General features: G+C 45.5%; 1 protein-coding gene across 5 annotated transcripts in view; it reads right to left on the bottom strand.

The window, feature by feature from the left end:
• Positions 1-25,900, bottom strand: part of PLCG1 (phospholipase C gamma 1) — a 95,369-nt gene that overhangs the window by 47,658 nt on the left and 21,811 nt on the right. For all 5 annotated transcript variants that reach the window (XM_074970201.1, XM_074970203.1, XM_074970200.1 and 2 more), the window contains exons 3-5: positions 5,927-6,079; positions 4,728-4,821; positions 3,955-4,002 (exon numbers count right to left, since the gene is read on the bottom strand). In XM_074970201.1, the coding sequence (XP_074826302.1) occupies positions 3,955-4,002; positions 4,728-4,821; positions 5,927-6,079 (295 nt within the window). The remainder of the gene's footprint in view (positions 1-3,954; positions 4,003-4,727; positions 4,822-5,926; positions 6,080-25,900) is intronic.

Here is a 25,900-nt window from a genome sequence, read left to right on the forward strand (position 1 = left end):
CTGCAGACAGCCAAACTGGCTCCTTTAAAACTGGGGCTTGGAAGCCACAGCTGGCCCCTGCCCACCCACCTCCTGCAGTCACTGGGACTTGGAAATGACCAGTTCAGTGAGACAGATGCACAGCTTGAATTGTATAGATTGCCCCCTATGTTGGGAAAAACCTGTGCAAGGAGTAGGGACCCCCACTATGCAGAGAGGGCAGGAGAGTCAGATCTCCAAGCCAGCAAGCCTTGGGGATCAACAAGAGGTTGGTGCTATCCCTGTTTCCTCACTGGCTCCAGGGCTGCTTGTGAGCATATGTACGGGCTCTGGAGATGGAAATGTGATACCCAATGTGCCCTGCTCACTACATAACAGCCACCCAGCTAATTAGCTAACGTGCCCACACAGTCTCCATGCACAGCAGCCAGTGCAGACTGACATTCAGAGGGGAACCCCCACCCATCTAATAATTCTCTCAGATTTGTGATCAGCCAAATGCTGACTCACAAAGCCCAAGCAAGTCAGTTTCAGATGATGATTTGCTGGCAGAGAACCTGTCTGCTCCTGGCAACATGCTGGTGCTGATCTACTCACCAGGCAGAGGAATGCAGAGAGTCCCCTGATAGTATAACAGGAAAGGGTTGATTTAATCCAGTTAAAACCCCTTTTCAGCTACACTCCAGAGATGCAGCTCACAGACGACCAGTCTTAAGGGCCTGCAGTTTGATGCTCAGGCTCCAGTGATTAGGTCAGGAAATGGAACCCAGTAATTATCTATTTATTATTTCCAGACCTCACTGGGTGAGCCAAGAGCCCTATGTCTGCCAGGTTACTGCTTTCCAACGTGGGAGGGAAAACAGAAAAGGATTAACCCTACCCCCAGAAGAGGAGGGACATGACTGATGGGGAAAGGGAAGCCTGCAAGGATAGCATCTTCTCCCCAAGAGAGGAGGTTTCCACGCAAGGTTTTTGTTTAGCTGGTTCACTGCAGCATTCTGCTACATCTTCAAGAATACTGAGACAGCAGTGTTCCAATGAAACATTAGCAGGAGCACGTGACAACAGAGGAGGGCGGGTTTGCAGCACAGACCCGGGGTAGGTGTTGGCAGCACTAAAGCGGTCAGCCCAGCTGCGATGGCATAAGAGGAAAAAAGGACACCACACCACAATAAGAGAGGTGCCCAGCTTTCCACTCACAGCTTGCGGCAGGAGGAAACAGCTTATATATGGATTTTATGTATTGCATTATTAATTATGTTAAGGTGCCTAGAGCCTTGGACAGGTGTTTTTTTATTATTTTAAATCTCAATACATAGAAAATAAACTGACCTGTCATCTCTCCAGTCCTCTAAGTGGCACATTCAGCATGGACGAGGCAACCCTCTCACCACGCCATAGACATGGACACAAGTCCGTCTGGATCCAAGCAACATGAAGCACTCCCCTCCCTCTCTTATACATACTCTGCCCTGTATTTTGGCCAGCTTTGATTATGCCCATGCTGCTTGAGTTCAGAGGCCTGTTTCTGCCCAGAGCCAGCACTAGGTCATAATGAGCTACAGCTGAAAACCAGGTTCACAGACTGCAGAAGGGAGAGTGGGCAATAACGACAGAGGTGGCAAGCTCTCCCCTGGCAGGGCACAGATCAGCAGGGGACGTGAAATGTCAGAGGACGACGGATGCCCCCACGGGACCTGTTCATACCACTGGTTTCCCACTAAATGCAGAGTCAAGGGTTGTTCTGGTATTCGAGGCCTTCCGTGAAAATGGCCCGCGATACCCCACCATGACACAAACACACCTGTGACAACCCCAGGACAGCCTCATGCCACGGAGCAAGAGCAAAGCTCACGAGCAGGGGAGAGAAGTTCCCCGACTGCTGTGCCATGAGCGTGGCAGTGGCTTCCCGCAGGGATTAGAGTAACAAGCCGCAGGGTGGAACGTGGAACTCGCTGGCCTTCCCGCAATACAACACAATGAGCAGAATGGCGAAAGGACAAAACAGGAGATCTTTTGGGATATTTAATCCCACCAGGTGCTCAATCACCATGGCAATAAGCATGGCATTAATGTCTAGATAAATAAACGGGGCAGATACAACCCTTGACAGATGGAGTCTGGCAGGTTTCTTATTGTAATGTGAGGACACACACTGCTGCATGAGCAATGCCTTCACAGCCTTCCCCCGCACCCCTTCTCTCAGTGTTCAACGGTAATGGACGAATGTTTCACATCTCGAGGGGAAAGGCACTTTAAAAAAATCAATAGCGAAAGGTTAATGTGTTCTGTTAACATCACTAAGGAGGTCACAGAAACGAAAGGAGGCAGGGAACAGTGCCCTAAGAGGAGACGGCTGCTGACTCTCGTGTGGAGGGCAGACTGAAAAAGAACACTGTACCCATTTAAACTCATGTCAGCAGTGGCGGAGTTCAGAGGGCAAAGCTCCTCTCACTTGGCGAAATTCACCTTTGTGCACAGATCTACACACCACTGAAATCCCAGCAGGGCTTACAGGGTGCCCAGACCTCAGACCAGCCCTCCTCACGGTAGGGGAGAGTGAGGAGGGAATCCCACCAAGAGACCTCAACCAGGAGGGGACCAGCACAAACACACTGTCAATGGCACAGTCCGTGCCCCAAAGAGCTCACAGTCTAAAAGACAAGCCAAGTGGGTGAGAAACAAAGGGGTGATGGGGGCTGAGAATGGGGAGAGTAACAAAAATAAAATGTTTTAGCACCGACTGGGCTCTTGCTACTGTATATTGCTTCGTGTGGTGTGGTTCTTTGAGCAGAGACAATTGGGGCGCCGTGGCTCAGTTTCCCTTGCTGGCTCCCAGGAGACCCCAATGCCCTGGTGTTTTGCATTCATAACTACAGGGAACGGGCCATAAGAATGGCCCTACGGGTCAGACAAAAGGTCCGTCTAACCCAATATCCTGTCTTCTGCCAGTGCCAGGTCCCCAGAGGGAATGAGCAGAACAGGTAACCATCTAGTGATCCAACCCCTATAGCTTATTCCCAGCTTCTGGCAAACAGAGGCTAGGGAAACCATTCCTGCCCATCCTGGCTAATAGCCATTGATGGATCTATCCTCCATGAATTTCATCTAGCTCTTTTTTTAATCCTGTTATGGTCTTTGCCTTCACAACATCCTCTGGCAAGGAGTTCCACAAGGTCAATAGAAAACAAAAACTGTTTACATGGAGTATTTCAAATAACCATGAAAAGATTTAGACTCCTATTAGGGTATAGAAAGCCTCTTAAAAAACCCCACACAGCCTACGCTTTGGACTTCAGCTAAAACTGACAAAGCCCTTTAAAAGTCAGAGGGAAACACCAATACACTAAGCCCATATGCTGTCAGTGTTACAAGTTAGGAGTCTGATTCTACAAACCTAGCTCAGATGAGCAAGCTTCACTCAGATCAGTAAGCCCCATGAACTTCAAAAGAATTGCTCACCAGAGTAAGAGTTGCAAGGCTTGTCTACACCAATATTTCATTTGCGATGAACTGGGGTGTGAATCAACCCCACACTAGCCTGCCTTGAAATGAATGGTCCCTGTGGATCCTGCTCATGCATTCACAATTCCTTAGTGAGCTTTGAGCTAGTCCCATGCCGAAGCAGGGTAGATCAAAGCTCACTAAGGAATTGTTAATGCGCTTTCAGCAAGATCCACACGGACAGTTAGTGCACGGCAGGCTACTGCAAGGTACATTTACACCCCAGCTTGACACCAACTAAATGTTTCTGTAGCCAAGCTCTTAGTTTTGATCTTTAGAAGGAGGGACAGCACCAGGAGGAGGTGCGCAAATGCCCTTATTACACGTTTGGTTTCTAAATGCATTTCACAGTTTATGCCCAGTGAGGAGCACCTGAGACTTCTTCAATTTTGAGACTTGAGCACTGAGTAAATCAGGCCCAACTTTTCTAAATACATAAATCTGTGCAAACGAGAGCTCCTCTCTCCTTACCTGTCTTCTCGGTTGCGATCCAGCGAGTAGAACTGCTTCCGGAGCCACCTGAAAGGAAACACACACAGATGCACACACACAGTCGTTTTACTGCATAAATCTTGATTGCTCCGTATCAAACACTCTCTCCAGGCCTAATTCTGCCAGGTACTGAACTGTCCTCAACTCCCTTTGGTGTCTTCCCCCAACTCCCATCACAATGCCTGGCTGCACCCGTGGGAAGCAGGTTAGTTTCTCACTGCAGACCTGTGTTCTGACATTTTTTATGCACCCAGCACTCCTACTGGCAGGCAGGATCAGGCGCATCCTGATCACGGAGCGAGTGGAGGATCACGTACCACAGCAGGTCAATGCAATGAAACCTTTCACTTAGGGAGTTCTGGGCTCAAACCCTTTGTAGTTCACAAGTGGAATGAGGTGGGCCTCTCTCAGCCTAAGCTCTAAGCGGCTCCTTACTCAGCTCCCAGACACTCCCACACAATTGACTCAGCACAAAAGCGTGCCTGGAAAAGGCGATGTTGCCACTGAGGATGCGGATGCTTTGGCAGAGCGGGGTGGGGTTGCAGGGATGCTGCAGGGCAGGGCAGGACAGACAGCCGTCTTGGTGCAGACCATGGTGTCTGGAGCCACAGAAAAAGGGAGGAGGGCGAGGACTGAAGTGCATTGGCGGAGAAGGGCTCCGAGGACAAACTGGACCAAAGCAGCAGAGCGGCTGCCTGCCCTGTGCCCGCCTTGCTGTCATTAGCCCCTCACCTCCCTGAGGCTTGCCTTACCTTTCGATTTGCAGGGGGGTGGAGGCCCTGAGAGTATCCCCCACCAGCCAGTTTAACCCTTTGATCCACATGTTGACTTCATCCTCGGATGTGGCTGTGAAAATAAAGAACAGGGCCCGTGAAGGTACGAGGCAGCCGCACTGACCCTGGCTTCCACGGAGGAAGCCCCGGCACAGCTGCAGCATGGCAGGAGGAAGTGGATCCAGCCAGGCCAAGGGCCTAAATATCACCACAAGGTGGATCCGTGTCAACCCCTGCTTCACCATCCATTGCCGAATATAAAAAAAACACAGCACCGCTATCTGTTCTCCCCTCTTGGGCCCATCCCTTCCCTGCATTGTCAGTAACTCCCACCTTACTGATCTCCGAGCCTCTCCAGCGCCCCGTAACGTCTCCCTCAGACAGCAGTTCTCCCCGTGAGATTGTCTCCAGCCATCAGCTCTCACTACTAAACTCTCGCCTGCATCTCTCTCAATACACACGACTGGCCAGTTCCTATTCACCTCCATGCTCGGCGTTCTAAGCCACCTCGCTGACGAGGCCTTGGGGGTTTTTTGGGGCCTGTTTGTTTTCAAGGAGCGACATTTCAGCTGCTCTGGAGACAGCTATTTTTAGAATGTGCGCGGATTTCTTTTTAACCTCCCCATTGTTTGCTGTATCCTCTTTGAAGCTAGAAAATAACATCTCTCTCCCTGTGTGTTCTGGCAATCGTTGTCCTGCAGAAGCCAGTACGGCTGCCCACCAAGGCTTGTCTACAGGAGAAAGGTGCACCGATGGAACTTACACTGGTTTGTGAACCGATATAGCGAAAACACTGCTGCAGGCTGTTTGGAGCGGCTTGTCTCAGCTTGAGTTTAAACCTGCTCCTAACTGACCTATGCTAATCTGAAACAAGCCACCCTTAACCCAAAATGAGAACGCCTACACTGCCTTTGGCACTGATCTTAAGTTAAATTGGTGCAACTGGCTCTAGTAAACAAGTAATAAGAAAGGTGAAAAGAATATTTGAAGTTAGTGGCATTCAAGCACCCTCATCATCTTCATTTAATATTTAAGTATCCCCAAAGCTTGGATACTGTGTTGACAGATGGGCAGAACTGGGCATGCTAAAACACACAGGTAAACTATAGTCCCTGCCCTGAGGAGCATGCAATTGAAATGACCCTGCAAATCCAAAGCTAACGGAAGGGACTGCCCACCTTGCAGGCTGAGAGTTTTCAGCCTGAACTCCATTCCATAGAGGACGACGAAGCAGTGAGATGGGTCTGACCGGAAAGAGGGATCCTCCTGGTATCGGTCAAAATCTCGGGAATTATTTCCTGGACGAATCTCTTGGATTTCACGAATATCGACTGGGGAGAAAAGAGGAAGGAAAAGGGAATGAGAGGACTGAAAATGTAGCAGAACAGCCATGGGGTATCTGAGTTCTTAAACACACCAATGAAGGAGGGAACAGGGGAGAGGAGAGCATGCGCAATGGTTAGGCATTAGCCTAGGACTGGAGAGGCTGACGTTGAATTTCTCTGCTCTGCCACTGATTCCTGCATGACCTCAGCCAAATCACTTCACTTCAGCTTCCTCTTCTGCAAAATTGGCTGTGATTAATCCTAGCCAGCTCACAAAGGTGTCTGGAGGATTCATTAGTAAATGGCCACTCAGTGTTCTGAAGCTGTACAGATACATGCTATCCCTAGGCTTGTGAAGGTAAGCTGCCCTCTCTAGGTAACCCTGCGGCTTGCACTTTTCATTGGCATCATGGCTGTTGGAAAGCCCCCAGGATCCCTTAGTCACTAGAGAAGGCCCAGGGAAGGGCACCGATAACGTGACTATCATTATCCAAGGGTCTGGGTACACAGGTGACATTAGCAGCCATTACACGCTGTTGGTGTTAGACAAGGCCTAAGGGAGTTGGGCACCTAACTCTTTGAAAACCCAGACATGACCTAAACTGCATTTGCCTGGATAAGTCGAAGGGCAGGGATGCGGAGGCTGCTTTATAAAACCATTCATCATTGCTTCACCTGCAGTAAATCCCGCTCCATTCTGTGGAAGGACAAGGAGCCAGGGCAGGAATGGTAGTGTGGGGGCAATTTAATGATCCTGTGCAACAGGAGTGTCTGTGTTTCACATGGAATCCAGTTTTCTCTTACACCTCCGCACAGTGAGGTGGGGACTGGCGGATCCACCATCATAGCTCCCTACAGAGCCAGGGAGCAACAGCAGCTGGGCCTAGCCCAGCTTCAGCACTACTGGTAGCAGACTCGGAGCCATTCCACTGCTCCGCAGCCTGGAGAAGTGGCAAAGGAGGACTCCTCCCAACAACCCCGGCATTACCTCCTACTCCAAGCCTGGCACAGGGAGCGTTTGGCCCCTAGTTATTTTAACCCCCTTCCTTGTTCTTATCCTGACCTGCCTCTCTCCTCAAGAGGCTTGTTATCATTGATGGGGGTTACAGAGCCTTGCAGAGCCAGCACCAGCGGCTGAGTGCAAGCTTCCTCTCACCCCAGCTGTGCACCTTAGCCCTGCCCTCGAAGGGGTTGAGAGGGCATTTCAATGTCCTTGGTTTCTCAGCTAAGAGACTCTCAGCTAGGGTCAGCTGTGGTGATGGAAATTTCTGTGGTGGGATCCCTTTTTACTGGATTGAGATCCACCAGCTCTGTTCATGCAGGGGCTACTTGAGCAGCTCTGTTCATGCAGGGGCTACTTGCACTTTTAAATGTTTTACAACTCTCTTTCCCCACAACCCCCTCCTCACTCAGGCCATCCATCAAACATGGTTTGGCCTAGAATCTCTAAACTTGGCTTACTCCGCTGAAATCAACAAGGATGGTGCCTTTGGCTATTGAATTGAAGTCTGGTGGGTTAGCTTTGGACATAGTCGGGACAACACTTTCTACACTTTGAGAATGCCACTGAGTTTATAAACCCTGGTTGCTCATACTCTGTTAGAGTTCATCACGCAGCTGCGAACTTTAGCAAGCCTGCTCGTGAACTGACAGAATGGAAGAGGGTCAAAAAGATCTGAACTGGACATAGTTTAATACACGAATCAAAATCCAGGCAGATCAAACATATACACCAAGGTGTCACTGATCATGTATTACACTCATCGAGAGGAAAATTCTCAAGAAACTCCCACACTCCCAAATTCTCAAACACCCTCCCACCCAGTTTAGTTAAGCTGCAGTTTTAAAGTTCAAATCTATAATTCGTGGGACAGGGAGATTCTTAGACCTTTTTTAAAAATGTGAAAGCAAAGCCAGGTTGAAATTTACTTTTCAAGTTACGTTTGGATGGAAACGCAGGGGTAAATTACTGCAAACGGGCCTTCACGCGGCTTCCAAATCCCTGCCAAAATGTCCGACACAGTCTACCCTGCATATATGCTTTGCCACAATGCTTTGCCATGAAAGCTGCAACCTTCTGCTACGCCGTTTGATACTTGACATACCATCCTCTGCACCGATTGCCCACTACAGACAATTCCTACTGGACCACAGTCTGTTTTTCTCCTCCAGTTCTCAGCCCCTTCCCAAGATTGCTAGGCTAACGTCTCGGCCCTTACCCTACACGTACACCAAAACCCTTCCAAATAGAGTCAAGATCTTATCACGATTTTCTCTTACTGACTAATATATATATAGAGACACACACACACAGTCCAGAGCCATCATTTCAACGGAAGTTGAAAAGCCACATCTATTGCCATCCCTGGCACCTCTACAAGTATCACTATTCCACACATTGTAAGTGGTTCTCAACCTTTCTATGCAGTGACCTCGTGTTACAACAGAAAAGTGTTTTGGGACCCTCCTCCTCGAGTCTGGCCGTAAAAAAGGGAGTGTGATCATAACTTGACACCCCACCACCACCACCCAATTTGAGAATCCATGTGTTACATGAAGGGGAGGGTAATTAACACTGTCTTACAGCCCAGCCTCTATAGCCAACCACTTTGATCCCATCCACTCTAGCAACAGTAACCACAAACCTAACTGTAAGTATATCACTCACCAAACTGGGACACATGAGCACCTTAGCTCTTCCAGCCAGAGTAGAATGAATGGCACTTTCACCCGCAAAAGATACAGAACTATTTGTGTCCGTTACACACCCAATGTGAAGCCTTGTCAAATTGCCATACTCAATCATAAGCATTCCTTATCTGCCAGATATGGATAATATACAAGAGCAGTGGGATACAGGGGCAGAGTTAAGATTATTTGGAGTTCCTGAACGCTTCATTATCACATTTTCAAACAGTTTGGCCCCCTCCCCCAAGTTTAACTGCATCTTAGAATCATTTTACTATTTAGGGCTGTAGGTTTTTTTTTCAAGAGAACAAACAAATAATAAATAATAATAATTGTATAAATAATGTTTTTCCTCCCCTGAAATTATGGAAATGAACATAAAACCTGTAAAAAGAAAATACATTTTCCACTGAATGCATCCGATGAAGTGAGCTGTAGCTCACGAAAGCTTATGCTCAAATAAATTGGTTAGTCTCTAAGGTGCCACAAGTCCTCCTTTTCTTTTTGCGGATACAGACTAACACGGCTGCTACTCTGAAACATGTCATAAAACCTGTAGTTCAGTTTAATCAAGTCCAGTTTAACGAAGTTCCATAGCCTTGGAGCCGCCATGCATTTAGAATCTGTTCCTCTCCTAATTAGGGGCTGTTTTTAGAACCATCATATTCTTTGGTTTAAACTACCGGCCAGTGCCCCTTTCACTCTTCCCTACAACCATTCCCACCCAAAATAGATCACACAGGCCACTTCTGTCCACGCCTCCCTTGCATGGATTCCCAAGCGAGTCGAGTTATGAATAGGAATCGCTGCCTTTGCTTCCCCGGGTGGTGCCAGGTGCCCAAGTGCAGTCTCCACGTTTGTATACATCTGCAAAGCTGCAAGCTCAGCTTGCCAGAGCCACTGTCTACAATAATGCAACACCAGCACATTTCCCTGGCCCTCCCCCAGCCAGATACGGCTGAATACCAAACACATCTGGACGGCACTCAACAGGCCACAGGAAAAGCACAATGTAGGAACCAACAAAACAAAACCTTCCGCGTTCTAATTGTGGCTTATTCCCTCCAGAACCAAAGAGAGGTTTCACTGAATCCAAGGTCTGTCCTGCTTCCAGAAAGGAACCCTCCCCACAACCCAACAGGAAAACTCTCGTATTTTACTGCTCAGCAGCTACCAGAGTGCAAATATTTTTAAAAAAGTACAAAAAGCAAAATCTCTGGAGATCATTTCAACCACCGAAAACAAACCCCTAACTGAAATCCTTGTCATGAAGCATTTAAAGAAATACAAGCCCCTGATTAGGATCAGGTGAGGAGGGAGATGGAAGGAGGATACAGGGTGGCCACCTGTCCCAATTTTTATAGGGTCTAACCTTCACTTGCTACATGAGTTCAACAGGCTTTGGATCTGGCTCACACAGAAAATCCCAACTTTGCTCTGGGGCAGACACAAGAGTATCATTATGGGACATGGAGATGACTATACAACACGACAAATCTAAGAAGGAAGCAACCCCAGATGAAGGTGGCAGTGACTGAAAATCATGGCCCTCTCACAGCCCGTTGACAGGGTAACAGATTCCCACATCACCAAAATCACCAGCATGACTGACAACAGCTATTTCTTGGATCTGGAGGCTCATCATTATAAGCCTTCGATAATTTAGTGGAATCCCACTTGCTGTGGCTGGACCCGAGACATGGGCGGACTTCAGATGCTCGCACCAGGAATCTCACGGTACAGCTCTTATATTTGTCATATATAATACATTCATCTCAGGTTATGAACAGCTGGTACGTCAGCCTGTTTCCCGCAGGCAAAAGGTCCAGCGGAAAGGCAGCAGCGGAATGGGGCAAGTTAAACTTCCGTCAGAACCTGAGTGCCCAAACCATATCAGCGTGAAGACAGCACGCAGCTATAATAAATGCCAACAGCCTGCAGGATCAGACTGATTGGGGCACAAGAACAGGCTTACGGCTGTGGAAATCCTCACCACCTGAGACTCTGCTGCCCCAGCGTCATGCTGCTGGGACACAGTGCAAGCCAGGAGGCGCTCCCAACACAGAATGGAGCGCCAGAACATCCCAGCGACAGTCCTCTCAACACACCCAGACAAGTGATCTCGCTTTAAGGCAGCGTCTAGAACAAGGAAAGGGGTGGCGAGGTTTCATATTCGATGTGACCTATTTAAGTTGTGCCCTATTTAAGTTCACTGTAAATGGAGATAGACTGGCTGTATCTGAATGACAAGGGGACACCTCACTGCCTGTCCTCCCCAAAGCAGATTCTGGGAAAGGATTTTGATTACCCTCGGAAAACAAGAACCACTTGCTTCCTGGAAAAGTGTTTCTTTAATCCTCAGGGGAACCGAATAATGACATTTGTGAGTCACATTTTCTAGACACCCGATGTTTCCAAGCAATTCAGAATACAGCTTACAGCAAACGTGGGCTGTAATTCTACCCTGGTGAAACTCCACTCGCTGCACAGACAGGGGAGTAACATGTCCCTTCATTTTCGAGCAGTTTATTTAGCTGGGTGGAAATCTGACACGCCAGCCAACAGCAGCACCGATGGAAGGCTCTGGGCAGAACAGCAAACAAGCGTGCTCACTCCTGACCATGTATCAAACCACGGCAAGGAACACCTTACTAACTGCAACTCAAGTAACTTGGGAGTGACTCTTCATCTGTTACCAGTGGAGTGGATTATAAATATTGTTAAAACGACATTGGAAATAGAGGCCACCACTTGGATCCATTTGTCACTGCATGCCTATACGTGCAAACACATTTCAGTGAAACATCCCAAAGGAAGAAGGGTGCGACTGATCCCCCAACTGCTGATTCAACTACTTAGGGTTGCCATCCGTCCCGGCTGTCTTGGAAGAACCCATATTTTTGACAGGGCTAGATACCGCTTTGAAGTTGATTGGCATACACCGCCGTGTGCCTCCTGTTTGTCATAGGGCGCAGCTAGCCTGTAGTAAGAACTGTTAATGACTCCCCAGCCCACAACCTTCGCCTTCCTGCCAGTTCCCAGAGAGTGGCAAGGGATCAGTTCTCCCATTCAGGACTGTTCAAAGCTCTTTGTAACACTTCTCCTCCCACCTCCTTTTCAGCCAAAGTAGACCCACCATCTTGGTCTAGTCACAAGAATCCCGACAGCACTGTCAACTGAGTCAACACAGAGCACCAAACTTTATATATATATAAATCAAATGGACTAACAGCTCCAAAAATAATTCTTCCAAACACACTGTTTCCATGTGTCTACCTACCAATGTCATCACCACCCACAGTCTGCGATACAAGGGGAATTCCATTAAAAATTCCCTCTTCCTTAAAACAGGGGGGCCTTCCTTGTATTGAAGAGCAGCAGTGAAGATATGGTTCGCCTAAAAGCTCTCTATATTGTTCATTCTTCCCTCCACCCCCCCACGCAGTACTTAATGCGCAAGGAGCCAACCTCTGCTCTCAGTCGCACTAATTTCAAATCAGAAGTAACTCCCTGGAGAGTTCAGCTCAATGTATTTTACTGGGATCTTTACAGGGTTTTATCCATTTTCAAGATGACACCGCATAGGGTGTCCAGATAGCAAGTGTAAAAAATCAGGACAGGGTGTGGGAGGTAATAGGTGCCTATATTAGAAAAAGCCCCCAAAATCAGGACTGTCCCTATAGAATCAGGACATCTGGTCATCTCAGTACTGCAGCATTGCACAGTAATGGTCCAGCGTGGCTTAAGAGAGCCACAGTGAAGGGCTACAGGCGATTCCTGCGAAGGACTTTAACTACAGGATGTGGCTAGAAGAAACTCAGCAGCTTGGTCTTCACTGGCTGAAAAGGTCAGTTTTTATCATGGGATCACCAATGCGCATTAGCTGTCCTGCTCTAAAAACAGAGTGGAGACAAATCACAGTTGCATTGTGTGATAAACTAGAGCAGGTCAACCCAGGCAGCCAGTATCATGCTGACCTCACCTATAGGCCTTGCAGTAAAACACAACAACTGCTTTGTCTCTATTCGGATTTTGCAGCGAGATAACTATCCTGCGTTAATTACTTCACTTTAAACAAAACAAAACAAAACCCCACGCCTCTGTCAGTGCGGAGAAAGCCGGGGTCCCAGTGCAAACCTGACACTTGCACTGATGCAAATATAACACTTTGGGAGAAAAGCCAATCAAACCAGAAGCTTCTCAGAAACCCAAGCACCCACTCTTCTGGGAGTAACTGATGTCACAGCACAAACTGGTCTCTCTCTGCTCCCAAGAGGGAGCAGCGTGAGGACTGCTAGCCCCGAGAGCAGAGCTGCTCACTGCTGCCCGTTCTGCCCTCTCTCAGCCGCACAGACACTCCTGCATGTGCACCTGGAGAGAACGCGGGAACATGCTGTGCGGCTTGGCACATACAACTTTTCTTCTCCCTTCTCAGCAGCTTCTTCTGTACCGTGCAGCAGCAGAGCACCCACTTTTCAGGGCTCTACTCATCCGCCACCCTTAGCAGCTCCAGAACCTCCCTGGCCCCGTCACACGCTGCGAGGAAGATACTCCTCGGAGAACAAGTGCACACGTGAAGGCCCTGGTCTGACAGACACCGGAACATCCAAGACGCTTTCCTGAATGATTCTGTCTCCTTTCCATCTGATAAGCATCCATCCACCCAAACCTTCTGTATCCTCCCAAAGAGGGGAGATGCCGACATGACTTAGGGGTTACTTTCCTGTCCATATCCAAGCTTCATCAGCCCCATACATATCAACAGATAGAGGGCAAGAATGCTCAGTGCTTCCCGCAGCCCCTTAGATTCATGCCTCGGTTCTCCCCCAAGGAGAATCCTCCAGCCCAAGGATTTTGCCCTCCTCTGTCCTTCCCACCCCTAGCAGTGACTGTCACATCCCGTCTGACAATAAAATAAACCCCATCCGCTCCCACCTCAGTTCACAAGAGCCACAAATAAACAAACACACACCAGCCACCCACCCGGAAGGGAAAAAGGAAGCCCAGAGCCTCTCCGCAGACTGCAAGCTTGAGCCTGTTTTCCACAAGGAATGCGTTGGCCAGAGGTTATTGATCCCTCATGCTTGGGTTTGTTTACACTTTCACTAAGCCTTGTCAGCACCTGCATTCTTGGGATGAGCAGAACGAGTCCTGCAGCTTTATTAACTGGAAGAGGGTGCTTGGGTCGGAGGATTGTGCTGGGGGAGGGAAGGGGGGGCGGCAGTGTACACCTGGACTGGTGGAGGGGATTGAAACTGAAAACAAAAGCTAGCCAGACTGGTGCCATCTGGACACTTTCCAGTGATTCCGGAACAGGGAACAACTCTGGGGAACATGTTCAAGGATGGAAAGCCTAATACTAGATTCACCCCCAGCTTTGCTTAGCCTCTCAAGTGCCACTCCAGGCACAGCTCACCTGCTTACGCCACCTCCCAACTTCTTCCATTCTGGCAACCAGGTCGGGGTACTGACTTTAACAACATCCTGCCCCAGGGAGCGGCAGTCACCCCTTTGCTCATCAGAACAGCACGCAGCAGGGCAGACTGCGGGCAAACCTGCTTAAACTCTGACTGTGGGGAGGCGGGTGGTTTTCTCAGGCCTGCTCCAAGATCTGACCGCTGGCTGCCACAACTATGACCATGACGCTGCACCGGGCAGAGGAGGAAGAGAGCAATGGGTCCTGTCCAGGAAGATTGACTTCTTTTGGGATGCCCGTTGTCCAGAGTCCCTTTCAGCCAGGTAATGGATGATTCTGGTCTTTAAAATATTGACAGGCATTAGTCATATGTCAATCAGCATCCATGGGGAGAGGGGTCAGCCAAGAGGAAAGAGGGGAGCAGAGAGCTGGGTGGCAAGATGAGACAGGGAAAAGGGGGCTCAGATCTCAGAGGAGGAGGAACAGAGCTGAAGGCAGATGTGGGGCAGCTCCAGGAGTCGAGTGCTGGTGAACTCCAGAGGACAAGAGAGGCTCATGTCCCCTGAAGAAAGTGGAGAGAGCTGCCCCTGACCTTGCTGCAGGGGCAGGACAGGCCATCTGCGCCTGAAGATGGGGAAAATTTATTTTAAACACACCCTTTGTTTTCCAACAGGCCAAGAATAGTCAAATATATGTAAATTAGCAAGTATGTTTATGTAAATTTGACTGGCCCCTCACACACACCTTGGATGGATTACACTGTAGACATGCTGGGGCAGAGACCTTGGCTTCTTCGCTTTGCACAGCATGGAGAGCGCCAAGGCCCCGCATCACACTACCAGAGAGATGATCCACTCCAGATCCACTCAGACACACACAGTTACCCACCAGGCTTGGGAACCCAAATTTACCTCAGATCAAAGTGATGGCAGACTGCAGTCATCATGAGTTTCTAAATCTTTGGTGCTGGTTTCCTATGTAAAACTGGCCTCAAAAGAGCCTGCAGCCAATGTCCCAGGGCACTGATCGGTAAAGAGGGAGGAGGCAGAGAAGGAAGCCAAATCACCTGCTGATGGCTGAGTAACCACAACATCCTCCCCTTGAGTCTCTAGCCTCCTTGGGAGCAGCAGAGTGAGCCACACGCAGATGGTGACCAAGGATTGATGCACACTGGTGGTTTTCTGAATTCCACTCAGCTGCGCATGGCTGGCTCCCACTTCAGCAGGAGCCAACACGAGTCTCCAAGTAGCTTGGCCCAACCATGCCATCACAGCGGAGTCAGTGTCTTTGTCGCTGACGTCAGTAAAGCCCATCCAGGGGTCCTTAACTTTGACTGAGGTCTTAAGAAGCTCTCTATCAGGGAATGGAGATGTGAAGTAGTGCCCATTGTCTCTTCACATGGAGAGAGTCCAATTCTCAAACTAGGTGACGGCACGTCAGTGTTTTACCACAGCATTCACACCTGGCTACTGTACTTTGCTTTCGGAATTTTGCCCCATGTCAGCTCCCCCTCATGTCGTGTCTAACCTGACCTGACCCCCTAGGAAGAAGTTTGAAGCCTTCTATGGACCAGTCAAATTCCTACAATCCATCCAAACTCCCCTCCCCAGGAACTGCTCTCAAAAAGCACTGCTTGGGGCTGGTTGAAAGCTTTCTCTTTACAGTTCATACAGCATTTATATTGTTCCTGCAGCTTTCCTTGTAAGTCAGGTCCACAGCTTGTCCTGGAACCTTGTGCTGGGTGGATCAGGGCAAGTTTAGCTTCACAGAGATGGGTGATGATGTTTTCTTAATTCCACAAAGGTTTCCAGCATCTTAATTTCCTCCCTTCTCATGTCCTCAGCAACAAGATGTTTATGGCATGCTAATGCCAACAGCACCTAGTGTAATTTGAAGAGCAGCTAGCAAAAGACACAAAAACTAACAGAAAAAAAATTTTTTTAAGTACATCAGAAGCAGGAAGCCTGCCAAACAATCAGTGGGACCACCGGACAATTAAGGTGCTAAAGCAGCACTCAAGGAAGACAAGGCTGTTGTGGAGAAGCTAAATGAATTCTTTGCATCTGTCTTCATGGTGGAGGATGTGAGGGAGATTCCCAAAGCTGAGCCATTCTTTTTAGGTGACGAATCTGAGGATCTGTCCCAGATTGAGGTGTCATTACAGGAGGTAGTGGAACAAACGGCTACATTTAACAGTAATAAGTCATAAGGACCAGGTGGGATTCGCCCAAGACTTCTGAAGGACTCAAATATGAAATTGCAGAACCACTAACCATGGTACATAACCTATCACTTAAATCAGCCTCTGGACCAGATGACCAAAGGATAGCTAATGAAATGCCAATTTTTTTAAAAAGGGCTCAAGAGGTGATCCTGGCAATTACAAGCTGCAGAGACAATGAGTAACTCTTGATGAGTGGGAGGGCGGCGGGGCACAATTTACAGATTTGAGGTGGGCATGTGACCACTCTGGGCTGAGGAGCCGCTGTGGAGCCAGGAGCACCAGCAAACAAGCACCTCGGGGAGCATCTCGTGGCAGACGGGCTCCGTGGGCAGGGGCCAGCTCCAGGGGGCGTTGCCAGCTGGTGCTCATCTCCTTCGGGTGAGAGGCAAGAGCACATCGGGGTGCAGCTATGAGCTGTGCTCTCCGTCCTGCTGGGGGAGCACCTGGCCATGCAGGGGTGGCACAGCTCGGGAAGCAAGGCAGGCAGGGCTGCTGGGCAGCCAGCCAGCTCCCACAGTGCAGAGAGCCAGGGACCCAAGCAGCTCCCACCAGTTCCTGGCAGGACGTGACCGTTTTCAAACTGTGGGGTGCATCCCCCTACGGCCACCACACAGTTTGAAAACCTCTGTGCTAAATGGAAGGCAGAAATCTGGGGGGGGATGGAGGGGGGGGACGGGACGGACATGACCTTGTGTGCCCCACCCCATGCATCGCCTCCGACAGGCTGGTAAGCCTAACTTCAGTACCAGGGAAACTGGTTGAAACTGTAGGAAAGAACAGAATTATCAGACGCAGATGAACATGATATACTGGGGAAGAGTCAACATGGCTTTTGTAAAGGGATATCACGCCACAGCAATCTATTAGAATTCTTTGAGGGTGTCAACAAACATGTGGACAAGAGTGATCCAGTGGATATAGTGTCCTTGGACTTTCAGAAAGTCTTTGACAAGGTCCCACACCAAAGGCTCCTAAGCAAAGTAAGCAGTCATGGGATAAGAGGAAAGGTCCTCTCATGAATCAGTAACTGATTAAAACATAGAAATCAAAGTGTACAAATGAATGGTCAGTTTCACAGTGGAGAGAGGTAAATAGCTGGGTCCCAGGAATCTGTACTGGGACCAGTTCTGTTCAACATATTCATAAATGATCTGGAAAAAGGGGTAAACAAACAGTGAGGTGGCAAAGTTTGCAGATGATACTAAGTTACTCAAAATAGTTAAGTCCAAAGCTGACTGAAGAGTTACCAAGGGATCTTACAAAACTGAGTAACTAGACAACAAAATGGCAGATGAAATTCAGTGTTGATAAATGCAAAGCAATGAACACTGGAAAATATAATCCCCACTACATATACAAAATGAGAGGGTCTAAATTAGCTGTTACCACTCAAGAAAGAGATCTTGGAGTCACCGTGGATAGTTCTCTGAAAACATCTACTCAATGTACAATGGCTGTCAAAAAAGCTAACAGAATGTTAGGAATATTAGATAATAAGACAGAAAATATCATAATGACACTAAAGAAATCCATGGTTCGCCCAACCTTGAATACTTCATACAGCGCTGGTCAACTCATCTCATAAAAGATACACAGTATTAAAATTAGAAAAAGTACAGAGTAAGGCAATTAAAATGATTAGGGGTACAGAACAGCTTCCATATGAGGAGAGATTAAAAAGACTGAGACCGTTCATCTTAGAAAAGAGATGACTAAGGGGGAATATGATAGAGGTCTATAAAATCATGACTGGTGCAGAGAACATGAGAACCAGCGGTCACCCAATAAAATTAATAGGCGGCAGGCTGAAAAAAAAAAAATAGGAAGTGGGTACTTCTTCACACAACGCACAATCAACCTGTGAACCTTGTTGCCAGGGGATGTTGTGAATGCCAAAAGTAGGGTGGATAGAAATCAATTATTTATTTATTTTTATTTAAATCAGATTTTTTTGATAAAATGCTTTTTGAGGAAAAAACCTGGCTAAAGATAGTTTTAATTAAGATACTATATTATAGCTCAAAGATATCTCATCATGGAATAGGGATTATAAATTCTAATTCTATAGTATGAGACAATATATGCATATAATGTTTAAGAAAAATTTTGTAAATGAGTTCCAACAGTTCATGGATTAGGGACCCAATTTTATGCGGTTCCAGGGGCTTCTGTATAGATTATTTAGGTTAATCTTTCTATCTACCCAGTGGGACTCAGGGCTCAGTCTAGGAGATATCATCAAAGATGCTTAATTTTGCAGTTCTCACACTGTGAATTTGTGTCTCCAGAGATAACATGCTTGTTAACAGCAAAAATGTTTTTAAATAAATAAAATACAGAGAGGTGAGAAATAACAGACCTCAACCCTATTGTCCCTCTGCAAATTTGTGTACACAGAGCCAATTCCTTACCTCTCTCTAAAATTGCAAAGTTTCAAAAAGTTCAATGAATAGAAGATTGTTGGGGGCGGAATAGATCTGGACAAAGAGAAGAAGTCTGGAGATAAATATGAGAAGGGAGGGACAGGCAGTAGAAACAACAGTGAAACTGTTTGAGCAGCATATTCCAGAAGTCTTGAGGTCTTTCTGAGTGTAGCCTTCATTGATTTGAGATCTACCAGACCATTCTCTCACTAAAAGGGAAAACCTATAATGGCAGCAGACTGTAAAAGAGACCCAGTTTGGGAATATTTTAATGAAGTTCCTCTACCTGTGGGTAAGACAGGCATGCGTGCAAAATGCAAACAGTGCAACAAAGAAATGCAAGGCCTGGTTGCCCAAATGAAACAACATCATGAGACATGTTCCTTCTCAGGAGGAAGCGGCGCTGAAGATGATGAAAGGAACATGTCTGAACATGCAGGTTCTTCAGGTTGGTAAACTTTTTTATTTCATATTTCTTTCTTAAGGACTGCCTGTCTTCCTTCTGGACTATTCTTGAATTCTCATGTTTGAGCAAAATATATAGTTGTTACTCTATGATACTATCATTTTAGATGCAGTTGTGATAAAAAATAAAAAGCTGAAATAGGCAGATCTTCCTTTTACAGTTTCACCTTTAAAGTAGTACTGAGTATCAGTGAATGCAATGAGTAATACTAGATGAGCAGTATGGTAATAATAATTAAATAACTGCATTGACTTATTTTGTTTAGGAGAATCCATCCTCAACATACAGAATTCTGAAGACTATCCACCTTCAAGATCACCATCATTTTCCATAGTTTCAGAGTTATCTGCCAATGATAGTGTTTCAGTTACACCATGTATGTCACATAGCCACAGTATATCACCTGTAGCAAAAAGGGAAAAAAATCTCCATCATCCAGAAACAACCATAAATAAGTTTGTGATAAGAACCAGCAGATTACAAAAAGAGTTAATTGATGAAAAAATTGCCCGGTTTGTTTATGCAACAAACTCTGCTTTCCGTATGATTGAGAATCCACACTTCATTAACATGGTTCAGTCATGATGACCAGGATACAGTCCACCCAACAGAGCAGATGTCGCAGGCAAATTGCTGGATGAAGCGTATGAAAGAGAAATTGAGCAGTGTGCAAAAGGTCTAGAGGGTAAAATTGTTAACCTGAGTGTTGATGGGTGGAGCAATGTCCGCAATGATCCTGTTGTATGTGCTTGTGTGACAACAGAAGAAGGGAATGTCTTCCTTACAGAAACAATTGATACATCAGGAAACGCACATACAGCAGAATACTTACAAGAAGTAGCAGTAAAAGCTATAAAACACTGAAAAAAATGTCAAATGTCCAGTACGCAGCTTGGTCACAGAAAATGCTGCAAATATATCCAAGATGAGAAGAAACTATTTAGAAGAGTGTGAAGAAAGTCCCAAGCGAACATCATACAGTTGCAGTGCTCATTTATTGCAACTCCTAGGCAAAGACTTCAGTGTTCCAGAAATAAAGGCTAATGTTGTTGAAATTGCAAAATACTTCCGTAACAACCACTTTGCAGCAGCTGCTCTGAAAAAAATGGGAGGAACCAAGCGAACTCTCCCACAAGACGTGCGATGGAACTCAGGAGTGAACTGTTTTGAGCATTGTATCAAGAACTGGCCTCATCTGATGACAGTTTGTGAACAAAATCGTGAAAAAATAGATGGCGCCGTCACAGCCAAAGTTCTCGACACTGGGCTTGAGAGAAATGTGGAACACATGCTGAGTACCCTGAAGCCTATTTCCGTAGCCTTGAACAAAATGCAGGGAAATCGCTGTTTTATTGCTGACGCTGTTGAAATTTGGAAGGAACTGAGGGAGATCTTAAAAAGAGAAATATGCAATGACAAAGTTAAATTACAAGCATTAAAAAAACTAATGAGACAAGCACAATCTCCAGCTCATTTTCCTGCAAATATTCTCAATACTCAGTACCAGGGTCAAATCTTAACTGCTGAAGAAGAGGAGTTGGCTATGACATGGACATCCAGCAATCATCCCTCCATAATGCCAACTATAATAAACTTCAGAGCTAAGGGTGAACCATTCAAGAAATATATGTTTGCTGATGATGTTTTAAAGAAAATCACACCAGTGAACTGGTGGAAGTCACTTAAGCACTTGGATTCAGAGACTGTTGAAGTGATGATCTCACTTTTAACAGCAGTAGCTTCTTCTGCCAGTGTAGAAAGAATATTTTCTTTCTTTCATTCCAAAGTGAGAAATCGTTTGGGACCTGAAAAAGCAGGAAAGCTTGTTTTTCTTTTCCAGATTATGAATAAACAGGAAAATGAAGGTGAAGACGACTGAGTTGGCTGCAGAAGCCAATATTTTAAGTTTCTCATGTTGACCTGGCTGACATAGTCAATTTAATTTAAAAAACAAAAACAAAAAAACATTTAATTTAACTATTTTAGTTAAAAACAATTTTAACAAAAACAAACCTGATTTTAAAAACCTTGAATGTTTAACTGGAAAATGAAGGTGAAGACGACTGAGTTGGCTGCAGAAGCCAATATTTTAAGTTTCTCATGTTGACCTGGCTGACATAGTCAATTTAATTTAAAAAACAAAAACAAAAAAACATTTAATTTAACTATTTTAGTTAAAAACAATTTTAACAAAAACAAACCTGATTTTAAAAACCTTGAATGTTTAACATTCAAGAATGCATATGCGTGTTTTGTTAAAATATTATGTGTTTGCTGTTGAAGAAAAAAATCCAGAATACATAATGTTGTTGTTTTAGTTAAATAAAACAATTTAAATGTCTGTCTAGTGATGTTCTCCTTCTAATACAACATGGCAAGAAAATCCTCCAAATATTAATGATTAACCTGTTGAATTGGAGATAGTTCACCTCCCAATGACTTCATAAATATCTGCTTCAATTATCTTTGGTAAATGAAATAACCAAACAATCATTCATTTTCTGATGTAGCTGTAAAACTAATTTGAAAAGTTTTCAAAATAAATCACTTAAAAAATTTATAGTGTGTACCTTCTAAAAATGAAACCTACATCTGCCTCTGAGTTATGAAGAATATGTATTGAGGTTACAACAACCAACAAGAATGCACTTTTATGTAGAAATCCATGATTAAATCGAGTCTTCCTGACTAGTGATTTAAATCATGATTTAAATTTAAATTTAATCAAATCCACCCTGGCCAAAAGTATAACTGGTTAAAAATAGAATTAGATAAATTCACGGAGGATAGGTCCATTGATGGCTATTAGCCAGGATGGTCAGGGACTCAACCCCGTGCTCTGGGTGTCCCTAAATCTCTCACTGCCAGATGCTGGGACTGGAAAACAGGGGATGCATCACTTGATAATTGTCCTGTTCTGTTCATTCCCTCTGAAGTACCTGGCATTGGCCCTGTAGGAAGACAGGATACTGGGCTAGATGGACCATTGATCTGACCCAGTATGGCCGTTCTTATGTTCCTTTATACCTGTGCAATCCACTGTCTTCCAATCTGGACCTCAGGAATGCCAACTCAAAGCCATTAGCATTCAGGGGGCTGCACAGATGTAACCCAGCACAGACATTACAGGAGAGGTGAGAAAAAGAATGGTCTAGTGGTTAAAGCACTAGCCTAGGCAGACCTGGGTTCCAGTCCACGCTCTGCCACAGACTTCCTGTATGACCTTGGCCCAGTCACTTAGCTTCTCTGTGCCTCAGTCCCCCATCTGCAAGATGGGGATAATAGTACTGTTCTACCTCCCAGGAGTGTTGTGAGAATAAGTGTGGTAAAGATCGTGAGGAGCTCAGATACTAGGATAATTGGGGCCATATGAGCACCCTGGAGAGAGAGTTTTCTTGCACTCATGAGATGGAAAGAGCCCAGCTTGATGTTAAAACAAACACCTTGTCATCTGAGCCAATCCAACATGGACTCAATGAGACACAACATGCAGAGAGTCCCACAGTACCATTTTTTGCTGCCAGCTTACAGGGCAGAATCCCACATTAGGGTAGGTCAGATTTGGAGTCTGTGTACTGGTGAACAAAATTTCTTTGAAGTGGTCAGGTTATAACAAACCACAACCATGCTTAATGTCAGCCTCTGCTAGTCTCATGGACCCCACCTACCTATAGCCTTAGTCTTCTCTGCCTTTTTTTTACTATATGTGCTTAGGCTGCCCTACCCATAAGGAAGGATCCCTAGAGCACAAGTACTGATTTCCTGTCTCCAAGTCAGACTAACTGGATGATGTTAACCTTTACACCACAGTGTAATTACACTGATTGGCTTTTCAGAGTCAGGCAAGCACTTAAATAAAGAAGTCAACAATTGACCTCACAGAGAAATCAGCTTTACTTAAGCCCATTATACGGTCAAGTTTTTAGACATCATTTCTTAGCCTCAATTGACATGGGTTTAGGGTTGTTTTGGGGGGGATGCATTTTAGTTATTGATATTTTGGGTCATTTACAATAAGACAGTACATTGCTTTAAGAAATTTTAAAAAGTTATTCAAAGATCCCTGTGGTCAAATCAGAAACCAAGAATCAAAACTGAATGGCTGGACCACCAAATTGAGATGGGAGGCCTGGCTCTGCCACATTTCAAAAGATACTGTAGGGTGGCACAAATTAGACCAGTACTGGAATGGATCTCTAAAAGAGAGAATCCATCATGGATACAGATTGAATAGAAACTGGCAAACCCAATCTCGTTATATAATTGTGCACTGAACTTGTAACCCAAAATTCTGTCACCCACGAATAAGCCCCGTCGTTTTCAGTTTAAACCAATTTTGACCGAAAAAATCCCGGGTTTTACAAAAAGTATTATGCGGGTTTTTTCCCCGATTTTTACCCTACTTTTGTATCATTCTATATATAAAAAATAACTTGTTTTATTAGGAAAATACGATACATTACATGAGCTCTATGTGTTACGATAATACGTTAGTCTCTGCGTATGCAAAGCTGCCTGTTGAAGTAAGGCTGTGTATTAGTTTAGAAGATACACACAACAAACAGGCAGGCACGCAAGCTCTGAAGTGAGTGCCAATCTGAACGTACTGATGAATCTCATGCCCACATTTCAAGCAGTTAGCAGATAACAGTTTAAAGTTTTGACACACTAAAACGGGAAGAAAACGAAAATCTGTCTCAGACTGTGTCAGAACACAAGGAAGTATTCAAAAGTTTAAAAAAAACAAACAGGAGAAAAGGATGAAGTTGAGTGTCTGCGCTGCAAATGGTGTGGCCCAATTATTAAATGTAAATATTTATAGGCTAATAGTTCTAAGTCTACAACAGTAAACTGGTCATTTAAAGGAAAAGTTTTATTTGGGATTAGAAATACTGTTTTCTTAAACTCAGAGGTGGCATTGTGTTTTGAGTTCTATTTTAGTTCTGCAGCAAACTACATTGACTTCCACTCATCAAAGCATTAATCTACTGAACACTTTCCCCCCGTCCTTCCATCCACCAAAATAAACCCCGATATTTATCCAGAAAAATTAATAACTTTTTTGCACAGATTTGCACCTTTTTGGCTGTTGTAGAATTAAACATGGATAAATTCCTGGGGAAAATTAACTAAATAAAAACCAAAAACAAAGGGCCCTACCTATGAAATATCACCCACCACTTAAAGTGGGTTTAATTAGAAGGAATTAGCTTATCCCAGTCTTCCCCTTGTACCCCTTCTAAAATCAATCTCTAGTTGCAAGAAAACTGTACCAGTCCTTAAAGTTATTTCAAATTTAAAACTCATCCAACCAGCACGTAATCTCCATGATACAAAGATGTCCAGGTACACAACATCTGAACCTTTTAGGACACCCCACATTCAACCAAGCACTGACTGCATGTTAATTTTAAAATTTCCCCATAGCTTGACAGGTTGATTTGAAAGACAATCTCCTGGGAAGGACCGTGAAGTGAGAAAGAAAATAAAAATGTGGTATGGTTTGAAATATATTTTGGTAGAAATAAGAGGAACAAATAATTAACCCAGTGGTAAGTTTCTCCTCAGTTAGCGTTAACGGGGTGTGTGTGGAAAAGGGAATGTTGCAGTTTTCTGGGTGATGCTTCATTAGAAGTCTGACATGTCAGACATATGGGCCTTATCTATACATGAAAGATGCACCAGTTGAACTAAAAATCAGATTTTAGAGCAATATCGTAAAGCTAGGTTCGAACCCCTGTATGGAGACACTTAAAACTGATTACGTCTGTCCAGGTATCAAGTTAGCTTACGCCAGTTCCTTACATTAGACATAATCACCCACCTCCTGGAAAACACTCCACACATGACTTCAGTGGAACCGTTTACCTGAAGTCAAGCATGTGCTTACATGTTTTGCTTGGCTGGGCCAGAGTACTTAGTACCTTGCAGTATTGAGCCCTATATTACCATCATCTCACATTGACATAGCCCCTTCCATTTGCAGAGATTCCCAGGGGCTTTGCAGCCTGTGTACTATCTATGCATAAGTGACTCACCCATGCAGCCACCTCTGGGGTAGAAGGCAGAAGATGCTCAACAGTGCACAGCAACACTGAACAGCGGCCCAGGTCAGGAAGTAAAGAATACCACATCCAACTGTAACTGCAAAGGGAATTTAGGTAGGCAGTGACTACTTGATTCTGAATTTGGCTAGGATGCTGGAATTAACATCACTGCTCTTAAGAAAAGTGTTGTAAGATCTTTAATAGCCATGAGGCATCACCTTTTCCATCTCATTCAAAATAAAGAGAGAAATAACCTCAGCACGTGTTATAAACCAGAGTGGAGAGGTTTTGAATCAGACAGATTTTTAAAGATGGGGATCACGTCTCCCCCACTAACATTTACGTGGTTTTAAAAGCTACAATAGCTCAACCTCCAAACTCCGCGCACCTTCCTCCACCGTAAATCAGGCAGTGCCAGAATAACGGAGATCTAATTCAAAAAATAATTAATCCATAGCTTGCAGATGGAGGATTAGAAAGCACTGGGGTTACCGCTTCCTCACCAGCACTACACCTATTCCCCTACCAGTCTTCAGCATTTTTTGGTTCACCAGTGCTATTGA

The sequence above is a fragment of the Natator depressus genome, chromosome 13 (assembly GCF_965152275.1).
Source record: "Natator depressus isolate rNatDep1 chromosome 13, rNatDep2.hap1, whole genome shotgun sequence".
Classification (NCBI taxonomy): Eukaryota; Metazoa; Chordata; order Testudines; family Cheloniidae; genus Natator; species Natator depressus.